The sequence below is a fragment of the Panicum virgatum genome, chromosome 1K (assembly GCF_016808335.1).
Source record: "Panicum virgatum strain AP13 chromosome 1K, P.virgatum_v5, whole genome shotgun sequence".
Taxonomy (NCBI): Eukaryota; Viridiplantae; Streptophyta; class Magnoliopsida; order Poales; family Poaceae; genus Panicum; species Panicum virgatum.
In genome coordinates, this window is record NC_053136.1 from 6,321,347 (window position 1) to 6,336,811 (window position 15,465).

Below are 15,465 nucleotides of genomic sequence, written 5' to 3' on the forward strand. Positions count from 1 at the left end.
CCCATGGCACGCCGGCACGCCTTCGTGCCGTGCCGGCCCAAGCACGACCCTCTAAATACGTACTTGTTTAATCATCATTACAAAAAGAGATGATCACGACTAACCTACCACGCTTATATATTTCTACTACTACCACGATAAGAAAAAAATGTTCAAACTAATATAAGAAAAGTAAGTAAACTTTATAAAGAACGAGAAGAGACAAAATTGGGGAAAACATATGCTTTATTAATTTTATTTTGCATTAGTACACTGCCTCGTTAAAAACCTTACACCCCATGACAGGGCTCCCCAATAAGGAAAAGAGTACAGTGTACTGTTACTGTAACATAACATAACATAACCACTACTCCTCATCCTCGAGCTCAAGATCTGCCATCGCCTGTGCAATCTCTTGGTCCTCTAGTTGATGTTGTTGTCGTGTATCTGCTGCCTCCCAATCCTTGAGGCATGTGAGTGCTTCAACCATCTCAGGTGCAAGAGAGGACCTCCGTTCTTCGATTATTCTTCCAACCGTGCTGAAAGTTGATTCAGAAGAGACGGTAGACACAGGAACTAGAAGAACATCACGTGCAAACTGAGATAGCACAGGAAATTGACGTTCGTTGTCCTTCCACCATCCAAGAAGATCGATCTGGTCATCCTCCTCCTGAAGCCGTGGATCATGAGATACATGATCTATTTCGAGGTAGTGGTTGAACTCTGCCCTGGGGTTCCAAGATGATCGAGCCGTCTGTGATGAAGAAGAGTCCCTGCTCTTCAGCTTCTTTCACATGTTAGCTGCTGCAGTACTTTTGGGCTTCTCAGTCTGTGCTGCCTCCGATCTTGAACGAGTTTGGCCAAACTTATCCTGGAACATATCAAAAACTCGAAATATCTCGGATTTCACATGTGAGTAAGCAGATGAGTAATCAAGATCAAGTGCGTCACCAATAAAACGGAAGGCAGTGTCTAAACCATCTAGCTTCTTGCGCGGATCAAGTACGATAGCAAAACAGTACAAATGTGGGATAGCATCAAAATATTTCAAGTATTTTTCCTTCATTGCAGCAACAATGGGAGCTAGCATCCTGTCTGTACTTTTTTCTTGAAAAGTGTCAACAATTTTCATAAGCCATTCAAGAACCAGAGGAGAAGTAGGATAGTAAATACCAGACAATTGCGTTGTGGCGTTGTAGAATGGTTCGAGGAAATCACATAAACTTGCGACAACTTGCCAATCTGTGTTAGTAAGCACAATCCCTATATCTTGAGCATTGATAAAATTGGTGAAAATTTTCTCGTACCCTTTTACCTGCTTTAGCATATGGTAAGTGGAGTTCCACCTCACCTTCATGTCCAGGCCAAATTTTCTTGGTTTCTTACCTCTAACCTTGCAATACTCTTTGAATTTGCTGTAAGCAAGTGGAGAGGTCGAAAGAAAGCGAATAGCACTACAAATACTACTTAGATGTTTACTTACCTGTGACATACCTAACTGCATGATGAGGTTGATTATATGGCACACACATCTTTGGTGGAGAACATATCCACCAATGTAGCTCTGTATATATGGTTCCAGGGTGTTCATGGCTGATGTGTTGGCTGAGGCATTATCCAATGTAATAGAAACAACCCTATCTTCAATCTTGTATTCCTGAATAACCTCCAGAATTTGTGAGGCAATGGCCTCTCCAGTATGGGACTCATCGATGTCCTTGAATCCTATAACCCTTTTGTTTAGCCTGTATTTGCTGTCAAGGTAATGGGCAACTACACTGAGGTAAGATGTCCTCTGATGTGAAGACGTCCAAATATCTGATGTTAAAGCAATAGAAAAGGTTACTGCACTAAGACTGTCTTAGAGCATCCCACTTTTCATGGTACGATTTGACTATATCTTTCTGGGTGGTTTTCCTGGACACGTTAGAGTATTGAGGACAAAATGCACGTTGCATCATTCTTTCAAAAGCAGGACTTTCACCCATCCTAATGGGTAGATCCTCCACAGCTATATACCTTGCAATTTCTTGACGAGCAACATCTGAATTATAAACCCATGTACTTACAGAGCCGTCCGCTGCGATGTTCAATTGAGTTTGCACTCCTCCGCCTTGTTCGTGCTTGCTATACTTTTTCAAGCATGCCTCATAAAGCCGATTAAGATGCCCAGTACCCCCACGTGATCCTGCAGAATATTCTTTTTCGCAATATTTACAAGTTGCAGAAACTACAACCAACTTACCATTGCACATTTCTGTATTCTTAGTGAAATGTTTCCAGCATTCCGCGCTTCTTAGTGAAATGTTTCCAGCATTCCGCGCCGCCGGCCCTGGGAACAACGAATGGCCCGGCAGTATCCTTGCCGGCGGCCGGCGGCTCAGGGGAGAACTTGCTTGTCGTTGGTTTCTCCGGAACGGAAGGGCCTCCAGGTTGCTCTTCATCCTCGTAGTCTCCCGTATCTGGGGAGTGCTGCCGTGGATCGACCGGACTAGGTGAGCGCCGGCGGCGGCGCCCTGCTGGTTGTTTCTGCCGGGGCATTTTCTTTTGTGCGATGGTGTATCACGAGAGGAATGGCAATTGGCCGGATTGTACGACTATATGCATCATATGGAAGGCAACCTATCTCAATTAGGAAGCTAATTAACTATGTATGGCAGGAAAAATTACCTGATTTTTAATTGTAAAGGAAGATTAACTACCATAGTAGCGTAGCGGGCTATATGCGGGCTGGCGGGATATTTTCGTGCCGTGCCGGCCCAAGCACGGCCCAAAATGCGGGCCGGGCCATATAGCCCATCGTGCCGAGATCTTAGGCACGGCACGGCTCTCATGTTCGTGTCGTGCCGGCACGGTCCAAAATATTTCGTGCCGTACCATGCTTCGGGTCGTGCCAAATGATGGTGTCGCAGCCCGCCCGAAATTCGCACGGCCCAAGTCCCAGCTCTAGTCAAGTGCGTGCACACCATGCATCATCACAATTCACAATCACTCATATATTAGTGCTAGCTAGTACTAGCAGTAGCAGTAAGCAGCAAGTGATCACACTGCACGCCCCTGACATGCTGCTCGCCCGGGCGGGGCGCCTGGTGCGCCGGCGCTAAGACCCGGCGGCGCCCCGGTGGCCCGGTCCAGCAGCTGCTGCCTTCACTTGCCACCGCCACCGTCACGGCGTCACGGGGCTGGGCAGACGAAGCGGCGCCGCAGGCGCAGGCGGGTCACGCGCACGCGCACGCGCTGGCTCTTGCGCAGGGGCCTAGGGGCGAGCCACAGCCAGCAGCCAACGACGGCGGCGAGGGCGAGCAGGTCGGCGGCGAGGTCGAGCAGGGACAGGTAGTACATGACCCCGCCGCTAGCATCATTGGGCGCAGCCTTGTTGTTGTTGGTGGTGTCGTCGTCGGCGCCAGCTGGGACGACGGAGTACCGGAGGCGGGGCGGGCCGAGGCGGCGGGTGGCGCGGAAGACCTCGGTGACGTCGTGGACCGCGCGCGGGGCGGCGGCGGGGTTGGGGTGGGAGGCGTCGGCGGCGGCGGGAGTAGTGTCAGTGGCCGGGGAGGAGTCGCGGTCGCGGGGCGGTCGCGCGGCCTGGGCAGCAGGGGGCGCCACGGGGAGGGAGGACGCGGAAACGGCGTCGTCGTCGTCGGGGGCGACGGGGCGCTGGAGGTCGTGTGCTGGTCCAAGGCGGCGGCGAGAGACGGGGACGACGCCGTCGCCGGCGGGCGGGGTCGAGGAGACGGCGCCGACCGGGGAGGCGGCGTGGAGGGACGGCGTGGCTGCGGTGGCCAGGAGCGTGAGGAGGACGAGCAGCAGCTGGCGGGCCATGGCAGTGCCGGCCGGAGTTTCGTTGCCTCTGATGGGATCGGCCACTAGAAGGGTTAGGGGGCGGCGATGGCGACTCGACGGCCTTGGCGCGTGCAAGCAAGATGATCGAGGAGGCGCCGGAGGAGGGGTATTTGTACCCGATCAGAGATGATGATCAGAGCTAGCGAGCGAGGGCGAGTGGTAGCCTGCTGGTGGGTAGCCTAGCGGCTAGCGCGTGGTTGTCGATCTGCTAGAGCCCTGTCAGTCTCCCATGTAAGAACTAAGAAGCAAGCGATCGATCTGAGACCTGCGAGTGGGGGCGCGCAGGCAGCCATGGCCGTCGAGGTGTCGAGCTGTGTACACAGTCCTCTGATTAACGAATCTTCCCTTGGACAGTTGGCGCGACGGGAGAGGAGGCGAGGGCGTGGAGGTACTCATAGGCTAGACGCCAAGACGCGTTTGCTAGTTTTGGGGCGAGGCAGCGGCGGTCCCATGGGCGTTGCTTTGACGATAAGGTTTCCGAGATTTCACCGCCGGTGCTCGGCGAGGGAGAGGACGACGACGACGTGTCGACGGGAGCGGCAGGCGGCCACATGCCCGACGAACAAGAGCCACGCGGTGTTGCCGGTTCGGCCGGGATAGGTGAGATGCTGAGATGGATGGAAGATGCTGGGCTGGTGGCGGACGGGGAAGGCGGCAGCCAAGGGCCACAACCGAAAAAATTACAATTATAGGACACCAAACAATACGCTTCCCAATTATATGACACCAAACATTGACTTTTCTAAAATAATCCTTAAAACGTTGGCGGTATGCATGACATTTAGAGTCTTTTAATCAATCTAATACCCTAAAATACATGTATTTTAGCCAATCTTTTGCCCTCAGCCTAAACCCTATCACTCTATCATTCTTCATCTTGCTGAGGAGAGGCATTTCTTCTTCCTCGACACCGACGCCGCCGATCCTTCTTCCTGTCCTCCCGACGAGCGCCCATGGAAGCCTCGCCGGGCGCTGGCTAGGCCGCGACACGCCAGCCACCGGCTGCGAGGAAAGCGGGATCCCGTGCAGCAGCACTTTCAAATCAGGAGGGCAGAAAGGGTCACATGAGCTCAAAATACATGTATTTTAGGTTAATAAATTGATTAAAAGCACCTAATGTCATGTATAATGAAACGTCAATATTTCAAGAGTCATTTTAGCGAAGTCAATATTTGATATTCTATAACTGCAAAGCGCATTGTTTAAAGTTTCATAATTGCAATTTTCTCGATCATGGCCATAGACAGGCAACATTTTTTACGCACCAACTTGGGCTTATTGGCCCATAAGCCCCTCGTCAGGGCAACAGCTTGTGCTAACCGGCCCACGTATGTCGCTTCTCATCAACCGGCAATCCGCGTTACCTCCTCCAGATCTCGTCATTCTAACCTAAAAAACTTGGACTTGCTCTTCCCCTCTTAAATTTACATAGCAGTGCTCCCGCAAGCTTTTTAAAAGAAAAGAACAAAAAAAGAGAGCTCTTCATCTTAAATCCTTTCCATGTCGTTTTCTCTCGAGTCTTGATAATCTGACTGTGACTCTACCGTAGCCACACCCACTCGTGCCTAACGGGAACCTCGAACCCGTGATAGCTTGCCCTTATCTATTACTATTGTGTTGGAATACTTACACTCAGTGGTTATATATTTTCTCTCTTCACCATTAATAATTTTTAGTAGCTAGTGGTTTAGCAGATTACTTGAAGGATTGAATAAATGGAGGATTTCTTTACATTTGAGTAAGCACATAAGGTCCTGATTTCGACTCCATATGGGAACGAATATTATGAAATTTAACGGCGTTGTGCATTCAGTGGTAGGCGACGTTTCCGTTGACAACGAGACGTCTATTTCGTCAATCTCGAGAATTTGCCGGCTCAGTCTTCAAAGATGCTCATAGGGAGTAGGGTTTGCGTACATGTGTTCATAGGGTGTGAGTGTGCGTGTGTTGTGAGTGTCGGAGTTGTACTGTGTGATCTAAAAAAAGATAGAGATGTGTTTTGGAGATCACCAGATTTTATTTGTTATTAACGAATTTGTTATTAACGATAAAATTTGTAATATGTTGGAGAGCCTCCTATTACCAAATGGATAGATTTTTGATATTGAGAAGATGGGTGATTAATTTGCTAAAGATGTTCTAACATGTACCATATTTTCTTGATTGTTTTAGTTTGAGGTTTGAGAAGATCTTAATTGGAGAAGTAGAATAGGGGTCTCATCCCAAATTATCTGTTTTATTGGAACTTGGGATTGGAACTAAATTCCAAAAAAGTGCATCGAATATTTAAGAGTGCCAGTACATATCTAGGCATATTTAGGTGGAAGCTTATAAATCTCAAAAAAGGGAAGCTTATAATAAATGACAATATTATACTATTCCAAACAAAGATAAAATAGTACTAAAATATTTATCAAATCCTTTTTTCAATTTGCCCCTTTCCCCAATCTTCTCTCCCTTTTCCGTTTTCCCCTTCCAACAATATCTTTCTATCCTAAAATCAGTCTGTTTCCCCTTCTCTCCCTTCCTCCCTCTCCCTCGTCTCCGGCCGGCGGTGGCCTCACCTCCCTTGCGCCCCCGTCGCCCCGATGGCTCCGTCCGCAGCTCTCGCGCCGGTGGCCTTCCGGTCCGCCTTCTCGCCGCCGCTCTCGTCGAACCCTACTCGTAAGCCCCAAAGCTCCAATCTTTACGCTCCATTTCGGTTGATTCAGCTCCGGGTAAGATTTAGAGGTCAAATACAAGCGGTTTTTTTAAGGGAGTCAGTAGGGAATTTGGAACCGGTTTCTTTCCACCGGTAGCTCATCGCATTACAACCCATTCGCTGGTGCCTGATTTGGTGCGACAGTCCGGTTGGAGGTCGTGGTGCGCCCTTGGGTGGGGTATGGGGTGGCGTCCCGGGGCGCCAGGCGCCGCCGCGTTGGGGACAGCGTCCTCTGGTGGTAGCCGGTGGCTGGGCTGCCGGTGAGCTCGAACCCGGGTCTCGGAATGAGTATTATCCACTTCCAACGATTGTCAACCTATGTGTTTCTCCATTTCCTTTTCTTTGTGCGTGTTGTTATTTCGAGAAAATAACTCTGGGTTTTAGATTTTCCATCATGCGAAACTGCGAATTCGTATCCCTTTGTTGAACCAAACCCTATATAAACAAAGTGCTAGTACTTGTGAACAATTCCAGACTTTCATTCTTTTGCATTAGTCACCAGCGCATACTTGTTGATCATTTTAATGGATTGGGCAACATCTGAGCATTTTGTGCCTGCTGTTGATTTGTTGTTCAGGTAATAGAATAAACATAGAAGGTGCTTTATGTTTGCCATGTTCCACAAGGAAGAGAGCTAGTTATAGGTCTTTCCGGGTGTACAGTTTATTTGGAGGGAAGAAGGATAAAGATGAGAACAGTGATGAGGCACCATCAAAAGTAAGAAAGTTACTGATTATCTTATTTCATTTCCAGTATTGAAAATTATTCATTATGTTTATTTCATCTCCAGTATTGTTGAGGTTCCACTCCGATAGCTAAAACCTAAAAACTCTTGATTTGATTTTCTTTTGTGGACAACTCATTAGGCATGTATTGATGATGCAGAGAGAGAAAACATGCAAATAGTATTAGAGAGATGCACGGGCGGAGCCTCGTGGAGGCGATACGGGGCGTTACTCATTTCATAGTTGGCATTTTGTTTACCATAATATTGAAGCCTTCTAATATTGCAATTAACTTTAGGCAGGAATTTTCGGAAATATGCAAAATCTCTACGAAACTGTTAAGAAGGCTCAAATGGTTGTCCAAGTCGAGGCTGTCCGGGTGCAGAAGGAGCTTGCAGCGTATGCATTTATACCATTGAGTTATCTTCCTCAAGCTGATGCAAAATAGCCTGGCCACATGACTCTATTTTCTCCTATTTTAGGACTGAGATTGATGGCTATTGTGAAGGTGAACTAATCAAGGTATGCTTGGGAGTAGTTAAGGCATTTAATTATGCTCTTTGTACTTAGACCTTTGTGTATCCTTGTCAAACAATTGAATTCTCACATTATTGAGAAACTCTATTGGTTGGTCCTGAAAAAAAACTTAGCATCATTAGCAGCTCATCATTATTTTTAATTCCTTACTATCTGTGTTCTATATATCAGAGCCACCGCTGGAGATTATGGTTCTTGTCTTTCGTATAAGGTCTTTGATCTCTATATCAACTACACAAAATCACCTTATTTTTATTAGCTCTGGACCTAAATAACACTATTGTTGCAGACAATTCAATCTCTTGAGAGATGTCATACTCCCTTCTTTTCTTTTTGTAAGGCACGCACGTGTTCAAGGTTCAACCTAATCTTTGACCAATAATTAACTTATAGATTCGTAGATTATAAGATATAAATTTGGTGCCATTGGATTTATATCTGAAAGTAATTTTTATCTGATGACAATGCCAATTTTATTGTCATGGCCAATGAAGCATAAAAGAAAATAATGGTCAAAGTATGGCATTGGATATGATGCTCGGTCAAACCGTCTTACATTTTGAAAAGAAGGTATCATATATTTTAGGTTAATCTTACATTTTGACTTTGAAGTTACGAACACCTATAAAGCTGTGGGCTTCGAGGCTATAATTGGTGTATTGTGGGTTTTTTTTTGTAAAATTTGTTTAATATTTGTAGAGTAGAAAGGGTCATCTTTATTAATTATAAATCTTTACTCCCTCCATTGAAAATACAAGACATTTTACCTTTGTACATGTAGATTAAGGAGCATTAACAGTGAGGAATACTGGAATGCCCTTGCTTCATGTGTGTTCCCTGGAGTAATTACAGTCCCTTCATCGAGTTGTATAGATAAACTCGCTTCAGCTGAGTGCTTTGGGCAATCCACACTCATTTTTATCACTAGTAATCTTTTCCACTTCCAATCCAATTTATCTCATCTGGCCAACCAAATGACCAAGGGCAAAAAAGTGACACACAGATCATTGCATGCTAAGATGCCTTGTCAATAAAAAAATGACTAGGAATGCTAAGATGCTTTGTATAAAAGAACGGAGGGAGTACTTTCTAAAGATCAGTTTTGTAACCTTATGTTTGCTTGGAGTTTTATGTCCTTACTTTGCATTTTTCAGGACTATAAACTTGTAGCACTTAGTGTTCTGTTGTGTTCCTCTACTTCTTATGCTTCATGGTTATCTATGTTCGTAATTGATTTTGGTGTACCCAATAGGTTACACTTTCGGGAAACCAACAACCTATTAGAGTTGAAATCACGGAAGCTGCAATGGAGTTGGGTGCTGAAGTATGTATCATGCTTTTGCTACTTTGGTTATTTTATTTGAAGATCATGCATGAGTTCATGTTGTCATGACTGTTTGCCTGACTGACGTAGTGATTTTTCATACGATTGTTTGCATGTTGAGGTAAATTAGTTTTGAATCTATCACATAGTTGCAGGTAAGAATAATAAACCCATTAATCAATGTCTGTATATGAATCGATTATGTTTGTGCACATTTGTGTCCTAGAGAGAAATCAATTGCTTGTGGGCTTGTGCCTACTGGCCTGTGTGCTTAACCAATCTGACCTATGAGCAACGTGCATCTCTGAGCACGTGCATCAGAAGTATCATCAAAATAAAGTTTAACATTTTATATTCATGAAGCACGCAACTTGTCTGCATAAGAAGCCATTGATGGTTTATATTAAGGAATTAAATTCATTGCTAACTGGGAAAAAGGGAAAGAATGCACCCTACCACTAGCAGGATACAAGGTGCACTTTTGTATTAGAAGAAGGTGGAGTTTGTGCCAAACTCGGTCACATATAAAGATGAGAACTTGTCGATCTGTAGGTTTTGGTGTACACTCTCGATAGTTGGATTATTGCCTGTCATATGAGATAAGAAAGCCTTTAGGCCAACCTTAACATCTTATTTCGTTGTCAAGCCTTTTCTTTTCTTTTTTAGGCATGAGGTCAGTCCCACTCTGTTTTCTTTTTTTTTTTGCCTACAATTTTTATGTTTCCTTACAGAAACTTTCCGAGTTGGTTAATGATGCCTACAAGGATGCACATCAAAGGAGTGTCCAGGTGTGAATCTCGATGATGCTTTATTACATAAGATGAAAGGAGTACCCAGCTGATGGTACACAAATGTAAAGTTTATATATATTTATACTAAAATGGTGCTGGATTAACGCCTGCAGGCCATGAAAGAGAGGATGGCTGACTTGGCACAGAGCTTAGGAATGCCTGCGGGCCTCGGCGATGGCCTCAAGTGATGCCGCAATTCGTGAAAGCTGCTTTCGAATAATTTCTCTCTCAGTTTTGTATACTAGCCTTGTGAGTCGTAAGTTTAACCCCTCTGCGACTTATAGCTATGCAAGAATTGTACTTGTGAGCACTGTTTCGTTCAGCGTTAGCTACAATTTGCTGTTTTACACGAACAGATTCTGTGCGTCCTGTTAACTTTCTTTTTGAGGAAATGCATGCTGGTAGTTGGCCACCCTTCAATATAGATATGTCGAGTGTGGGCTGGTAATGTACTAATGTGCGAGCAGGCTCTGTTGAGCATGAACCCAACAAGTTGTTGGGCTGGTATAATTTGCGGCTCGCCAAGATCACACAACAAAGCCATTTTCTTTTTGAGTGGACAAAGCATCTTTTCTTGTGTGTACCTCCAAAATCCTACTTAGGCTTTGTTTAGTTCGCGAAAAAGATTGAATTTTAATACTGTAGTATATTTTGTTGTTATTTGACAATTAATATTCAATCATGAATTAATTAGACTTAAAAGATTCATCTAGTATGAAATAATTATACTGTATAATTAGTTTTTTTTCCAATTCCATGCATATGTCTCAAGATTCGATGTAACAGGTACTGTCGGAATTTTTTTAGAAACTAAAGGACAAGTCCTTATTTGACAAGGCCTATTCACTCGTTGTGTGACCAAAGGACAAGTCGCGCCATTGGTGTAAAGTGCTAAATTTTCGCGCCGCTGGGGTCACGCGGGTGACCCCAGTCAACCTGTCACACTAGCCCAGATTTTATGTTTAGGCCTAAACTAGTCTAATAAATCGGCCCACATGTGTAATTCAGTCAAATTTGTTTTAGAACAAAATTTTTTTTGTTCCGAAATAATTTTTTAATTATTAAGCAATAAAAAATTATTCAGAAATAAAAAAATTTATTCCAAAATAAAAAATAGCTATTAGATCTTGTGTGATGATTTAATTGCCAGTCGTCCGAACGACTCCTAATATTTGGAGTTTATTGGAGGCCGCGTGCGCGGCTGAAAGCACGCGCACATCAACGTCATAGAAGGCATGTATATTTTCTGGCCCATGATTGGTACTTGGCCCATATATCTATATTTTCTTGCCCGTGATGGTGGCCTGTATATGTATATTTTCTGGTCCATGATTTGGTACGTGGCCCGTATAGACTGAGATGTACACGGATATACAAACGAACATGCAAAAGAAAAACCCATAATTTTTGGATCAAATATCCAAATAAAATGTTGATTGTACCATTGGGTTCATTACAAAATAATCTTCAAAACTAGATTAAATATGAGTAAATAACTATGTTTTGGTAATTGTTTTCTCAGAACATTTTTTTTATAAATGTGGAACAATTTTCGAAAGGAGAACAAATTGTTCAACCTTCACAATAAAATTCTTCTAGTATAAAAATTATTCAAATATATTCAAGTGTGGTCTTAATGTCTTATTCTAAATATCTTATCATAAGAGATACAATGGTGTGATTGGATTTTAATTTTAATATTTGTGTTAAAAAATATTGCTTTTTGTATGTTGTAAATGGACTTTCCTATTTCTTTCTTGACCTCCGTACCAAGTCCATGCTATTTAAATTTTGATTCTGCGAATACTGTCCCTCCCAAACACATGTAACTGTTAACAGCCCCCGTTGTATGTGGTATGGTTGGCATCTTTGTTTTTCTTGTCCTTGTCACATCACTGCAAAGACTGTCGTCTTCCAACCCTGGTCTTTGTAGTGAAGGTAATACTGGCCTAGTAGTGGCCTGCCTTCTCCAAGCCTGGTCATTAGCAGAGGTACATCGAACCGAAACATTACTGGCAGAGCAGGTTCATGCATCATTGTGTTTTTCATGGAAATAAGCACACTTGCCAGTCTTTACAAGCTTATTAAATTGTTGAATTTGAATCCACAAGGTTCTTCCGCGGAGTCGAGCTTTGAAGTGTTGCTTGAAAGATTCTGGAAATTAAAATCAATTTTTTTTCCGATGAACAATTAAAATGAGTTTGGTCCCGTTACAAAACATCTCCAAATAACAACAGGACTAGCTTGAGACTTCTGCCAAATCCATTTTTCAGATGAAAATATATGCAGGTCTTGATCGAAGTCCAGATTTAAAAACTAAACCACCAGACTTGACTGCAGCTGCATGAGTTGAACCCTCTGTTCCGAAAAGAAGCTCTAAAGCATGCTGATTTCATGCATAAACCCGATCACACCTGTGAAGCTCTAAAATTCTTGGTTATGCAAGCTCACAGGATTCTTTCGCATGTCTTTTTTAGAGCAGAGGAATATAGGATAAATCATGGGAGTTCAATAGAAAATGCCTCTGATTTTTGCAGCGACTGTAAGAGTCCAAAGAAAGAAGTATCCATTGTCCATAACAACCCTCCCACAAATAGCAGCTCGCTGCCAAATGTTACTAGAAAACAAAGAATAAACACCCTCCTTTTCATCAATTCTGTAACCACATCAATTTTGTATCCATTCTCCTTAACAACCCTCTTACAAGAATTTGTAGCATTCGTATACATCTGAGCCTCAGCGTTGGTGGCTAGTACTAACTAGAAATAAAAACACACTCTTATACATCTTTTTAATGAAAAACGTGCTCAGACACGGCCGTAAAAAAAAACACTCATATGTAGCAATCCTCTAACGTATCACTCTATAAACCGCTGTCAAATGGTAAGAGAAAAGCAATGAAAATCAGGCACCAACCTTTCATCAAATTCAAATCTACTTTGTTAAAACGAAAATCTTTGCCACCTACATCTTTGCTAAAGTCCTTATTACTTCTAGGTCAGGACCCAAAATTATTCCAAATCCAAAGCTCCCTTTCATAGCCTTTAAATCCTCAAGATACCCAAGTAGGGAGATACCCCTGTCATCCAATTGAATGAATGATTCCCTTTTGGCTCCTTTTGAGATAATCGTACATTTATATGCATTCCTGTATGCTTAATTAGGGGTTTTATGCTACTGATGTGAAAGGGGAATGTTGGGGGCGTGCACAAAGTCGTACGTCATGAACTGGACACGTTTCAAGTATTAAGAGGACAAGGACAAATCAGTGACATAAACAAGGATGGACACATGGCACAATGCAAGTTTAGGCACCTTTTGTTTTTTCTTTGTTTTTGAAGAGCAAAGGTGTGAACCTTTACTTGGGAGTTAACCTAACAAAAGATCTATGCATGAAAAATAAATGTTAGCAATATTAAAAGCTAGACAGATTGAGACGTGATGAATCTAAACAATCTTGGCAGATCGTAAGCTTTCCTAAAAAACTACATTTTATCAGTGGCCTACGATTTGCTTTTATGCACTAAGAGCTATGCTAGGCAGGGACGGAGCCAGCGGACCAAGCCACCGATGTCAGCTCTATATCACAGTGTTGTCAGCTCTACACTTAAGTGCGCAAAATAGTGATTTCTCACTGATTTTGCACAAAATCATCAATGTCAGCTGACATCATTAAACATGTGTAGCTCCGCCCCTGATGCTAGGCTTATAGTTCGGTAGACAAATTTGAAAGATGTCTCAGTTCTGTTAAAGGCCAGATATTCTTATATTTATGTAAACCATTTTTCTTTCTATAGTGCAAACTCAATTATTCTGTTTGTCAATGAAGTCCGAATCTGGTTCGATCCTCCAAAGCGAACACAAACACGAGATGAGGTTAAACAACCTATCGACAATCTGTTGGCGCAAATTTAGAGCCAATACACAAGAGCACTAGGGCGTGCAGCGAGCAGGGGTGCGCCTGCAAGTGCGCCTTGCAGCGCTGCTCTTAGATTCGGTCAGAACGGTCAAGGGGCCAGTCAGACCGATCTACAATGGAAATCCGGCGTAGATCCGACGAACAATCGCCCGAGAAGGACCCCATTAGGGCAAGCGCATGTAGGATTGTTCTAGGGTCGATAGGCTACTTAGAATGCCTTCGAACGTCGTCGAGACAACGGAAGAATAACACATAGAAGGGTTGAAAGAGTTAGGATTTGGAGAAGATAAAAAGTAATGAAAAGTAATAGATTGATATGTTTTTGATCGATTAGATACCCTTAATCGTCCGTGGCCCTTCATATTTACAGGGAGGGGAGGTCTTGCCCCGTTAGGAGTCAAAATTTTAAGAAATTTCATATCAAAATACAATACCTAAATCAGATTACACAGTGACTGGTCTGACCGCACGGTTCAACCGGCCTGGCTGGTCCAGCCCCCGAGGTCATAACTCCACCATCCAAAGTCCAAATCAAATTTGAATTTTGTTGTCACCCAACCGCTCGACCGGTTTGTGCATTCAGGTCAGATCGATTTGCACAGCCGTGCCAATTTTGATCGTCAACATATACACAATCCTACTAAATAGTGAAGTGCCTTAATAGGATAATTCCACCCTCTATGATTTGAGGGGAGTGAACTAAGAATTTAGTCCACGACAAACCAGGCGCATGGGGCGCGCGGCAGGCGGAGGCCAGAGGCGCGGCCAGCGGTAGGCGCCGTGGCGCGGGTCAGGAGGCTTGCCGGAGGAGGAACAGTGGTGCAGTGCATGGTGTAGGGAACGCGGAGCAGAGCGTTGTCTGCAGGACTTGCAGTGTGCAGGATCTAGCGGGCGGCGTGAGCGCTTGAGCAGTGCGTTGGAGCGGTGCAGTTGGAGGCCAGTGGGAGCCAGCAGGTGTGGTGCGGCAGGGCTACTTGCGCAACAGGATGACAGGGTGGTGCCGTGGCTTGCACGCGGCACGTGCTCAAGCAGCCGCAGGCTGCAGGCTTTGCTCGCAGCCGGGCAGCGGCATGACTAGGCGACGGCGCGGGTGCTGAGGCTGGGCCTACGGCATGGAGAGACACAAGTAGCCCACGACAATCAGGAGTTGAGTGCAGGAACGACGCGTGCAGCAGCAGCTATGTGTGGGAGCAGAGGAGCGCGGCAGGCAGGGCCAGCAGCGGCTTGCGGCTTAGGCGGCTTCCCCTCCTACCGCAGTGGCTTCCTCCACTCCATTGGCACCTTTGCCCTCACCTTCGTCCATGGCTGGCTGTCGCCTCGGCCCGCATGGAGCATGCGGCCGGCGCAGCTCTGGCGCTCGGCACAACCAGCATGAAGTGCTCACACACCTCCTCCCACGCGTCAAGCATGTGGCGCCGCGGGGTGGTGGCCGAGGAGGAGGCTGCGACAGCATGACGCGTGGCGCGTTGGGAGAAGCTACGGCGTGCGGCTGCTACATGCGAGGCGCGCGAGGTTGCGACAGCAACAGCGCAACGGCGCAAGGCAGACATGCAACTGCTGCGCGCGGGGCTGAGGCAGAGCTCCAGGCAGCTGTGGAGGAATAGGAGGCTCATGCTGCGCGGGAGGTGCTAGAGGCTATGGTGGCG

At 45.1% G+C, this 15,465-nt stretch overlaps 1 protein-coding gene across 1 annotated transcript; it reads left to right on the forward strand.

Annotated features, from left to right (window-relative positions):
- Positions 1-6,281: 6,281 nt before the first annotated feature.
- On the forward strand, positions 6,282-10,348 carry LOC120673120 (nucleoid-associated protein At2g24020, chloroplastic-like). Its single transcript, XM_039953852.1, has 7 exons — positions 6,282-6,486; positions 7,101-7,240; positions 7,547-7,647; positions 7,731-7,770; positions 9,038-9,109; positions 9,841-9,897; positions 10,014-10,348. The coding sequence occupies exons 1-7, from the start codon at positions 6,411-6,413 to the stop codon at positions 10,086-10,088; spliced, it is 561 nt and encodes a 186-aa protein (XP_039809786.1). The 5' UTR covers positions 6,282-6,410; the 3' UTR covers positions 10,089-10,348.
- Positions 10,349-15,465: the final 5,117 nt, after the last annotated feature.

What these genes read in the sequence shown, in the direction of transcription:
- LOC120673120 (XM_039953852.1), top strand. Translation starts at nt 6,411, where the DNA reads ATGGCTCCGTCCGCAGCTCTCGCGCCGGTGGCCTTCCGGTCCGCCTTC. An exon ending in GTGAAGGTGAACTAATCAAG is followed by an intron (nt 7,771 to 9,037) that starts GTATGCTTGGGA and finishes TGTACCCAATAG; the next exon opens with GTTACACTTTCGGGAAACCA. An exon ending in CACATCAAAGGAGTGTCCAG is followed by an intron (nt 9,898 to 10,013) that starts GTGTGAATCTCG and finishes TAACGCCTGCAG; the next exon opens with GCCATGAAAGAGAGGATGGC.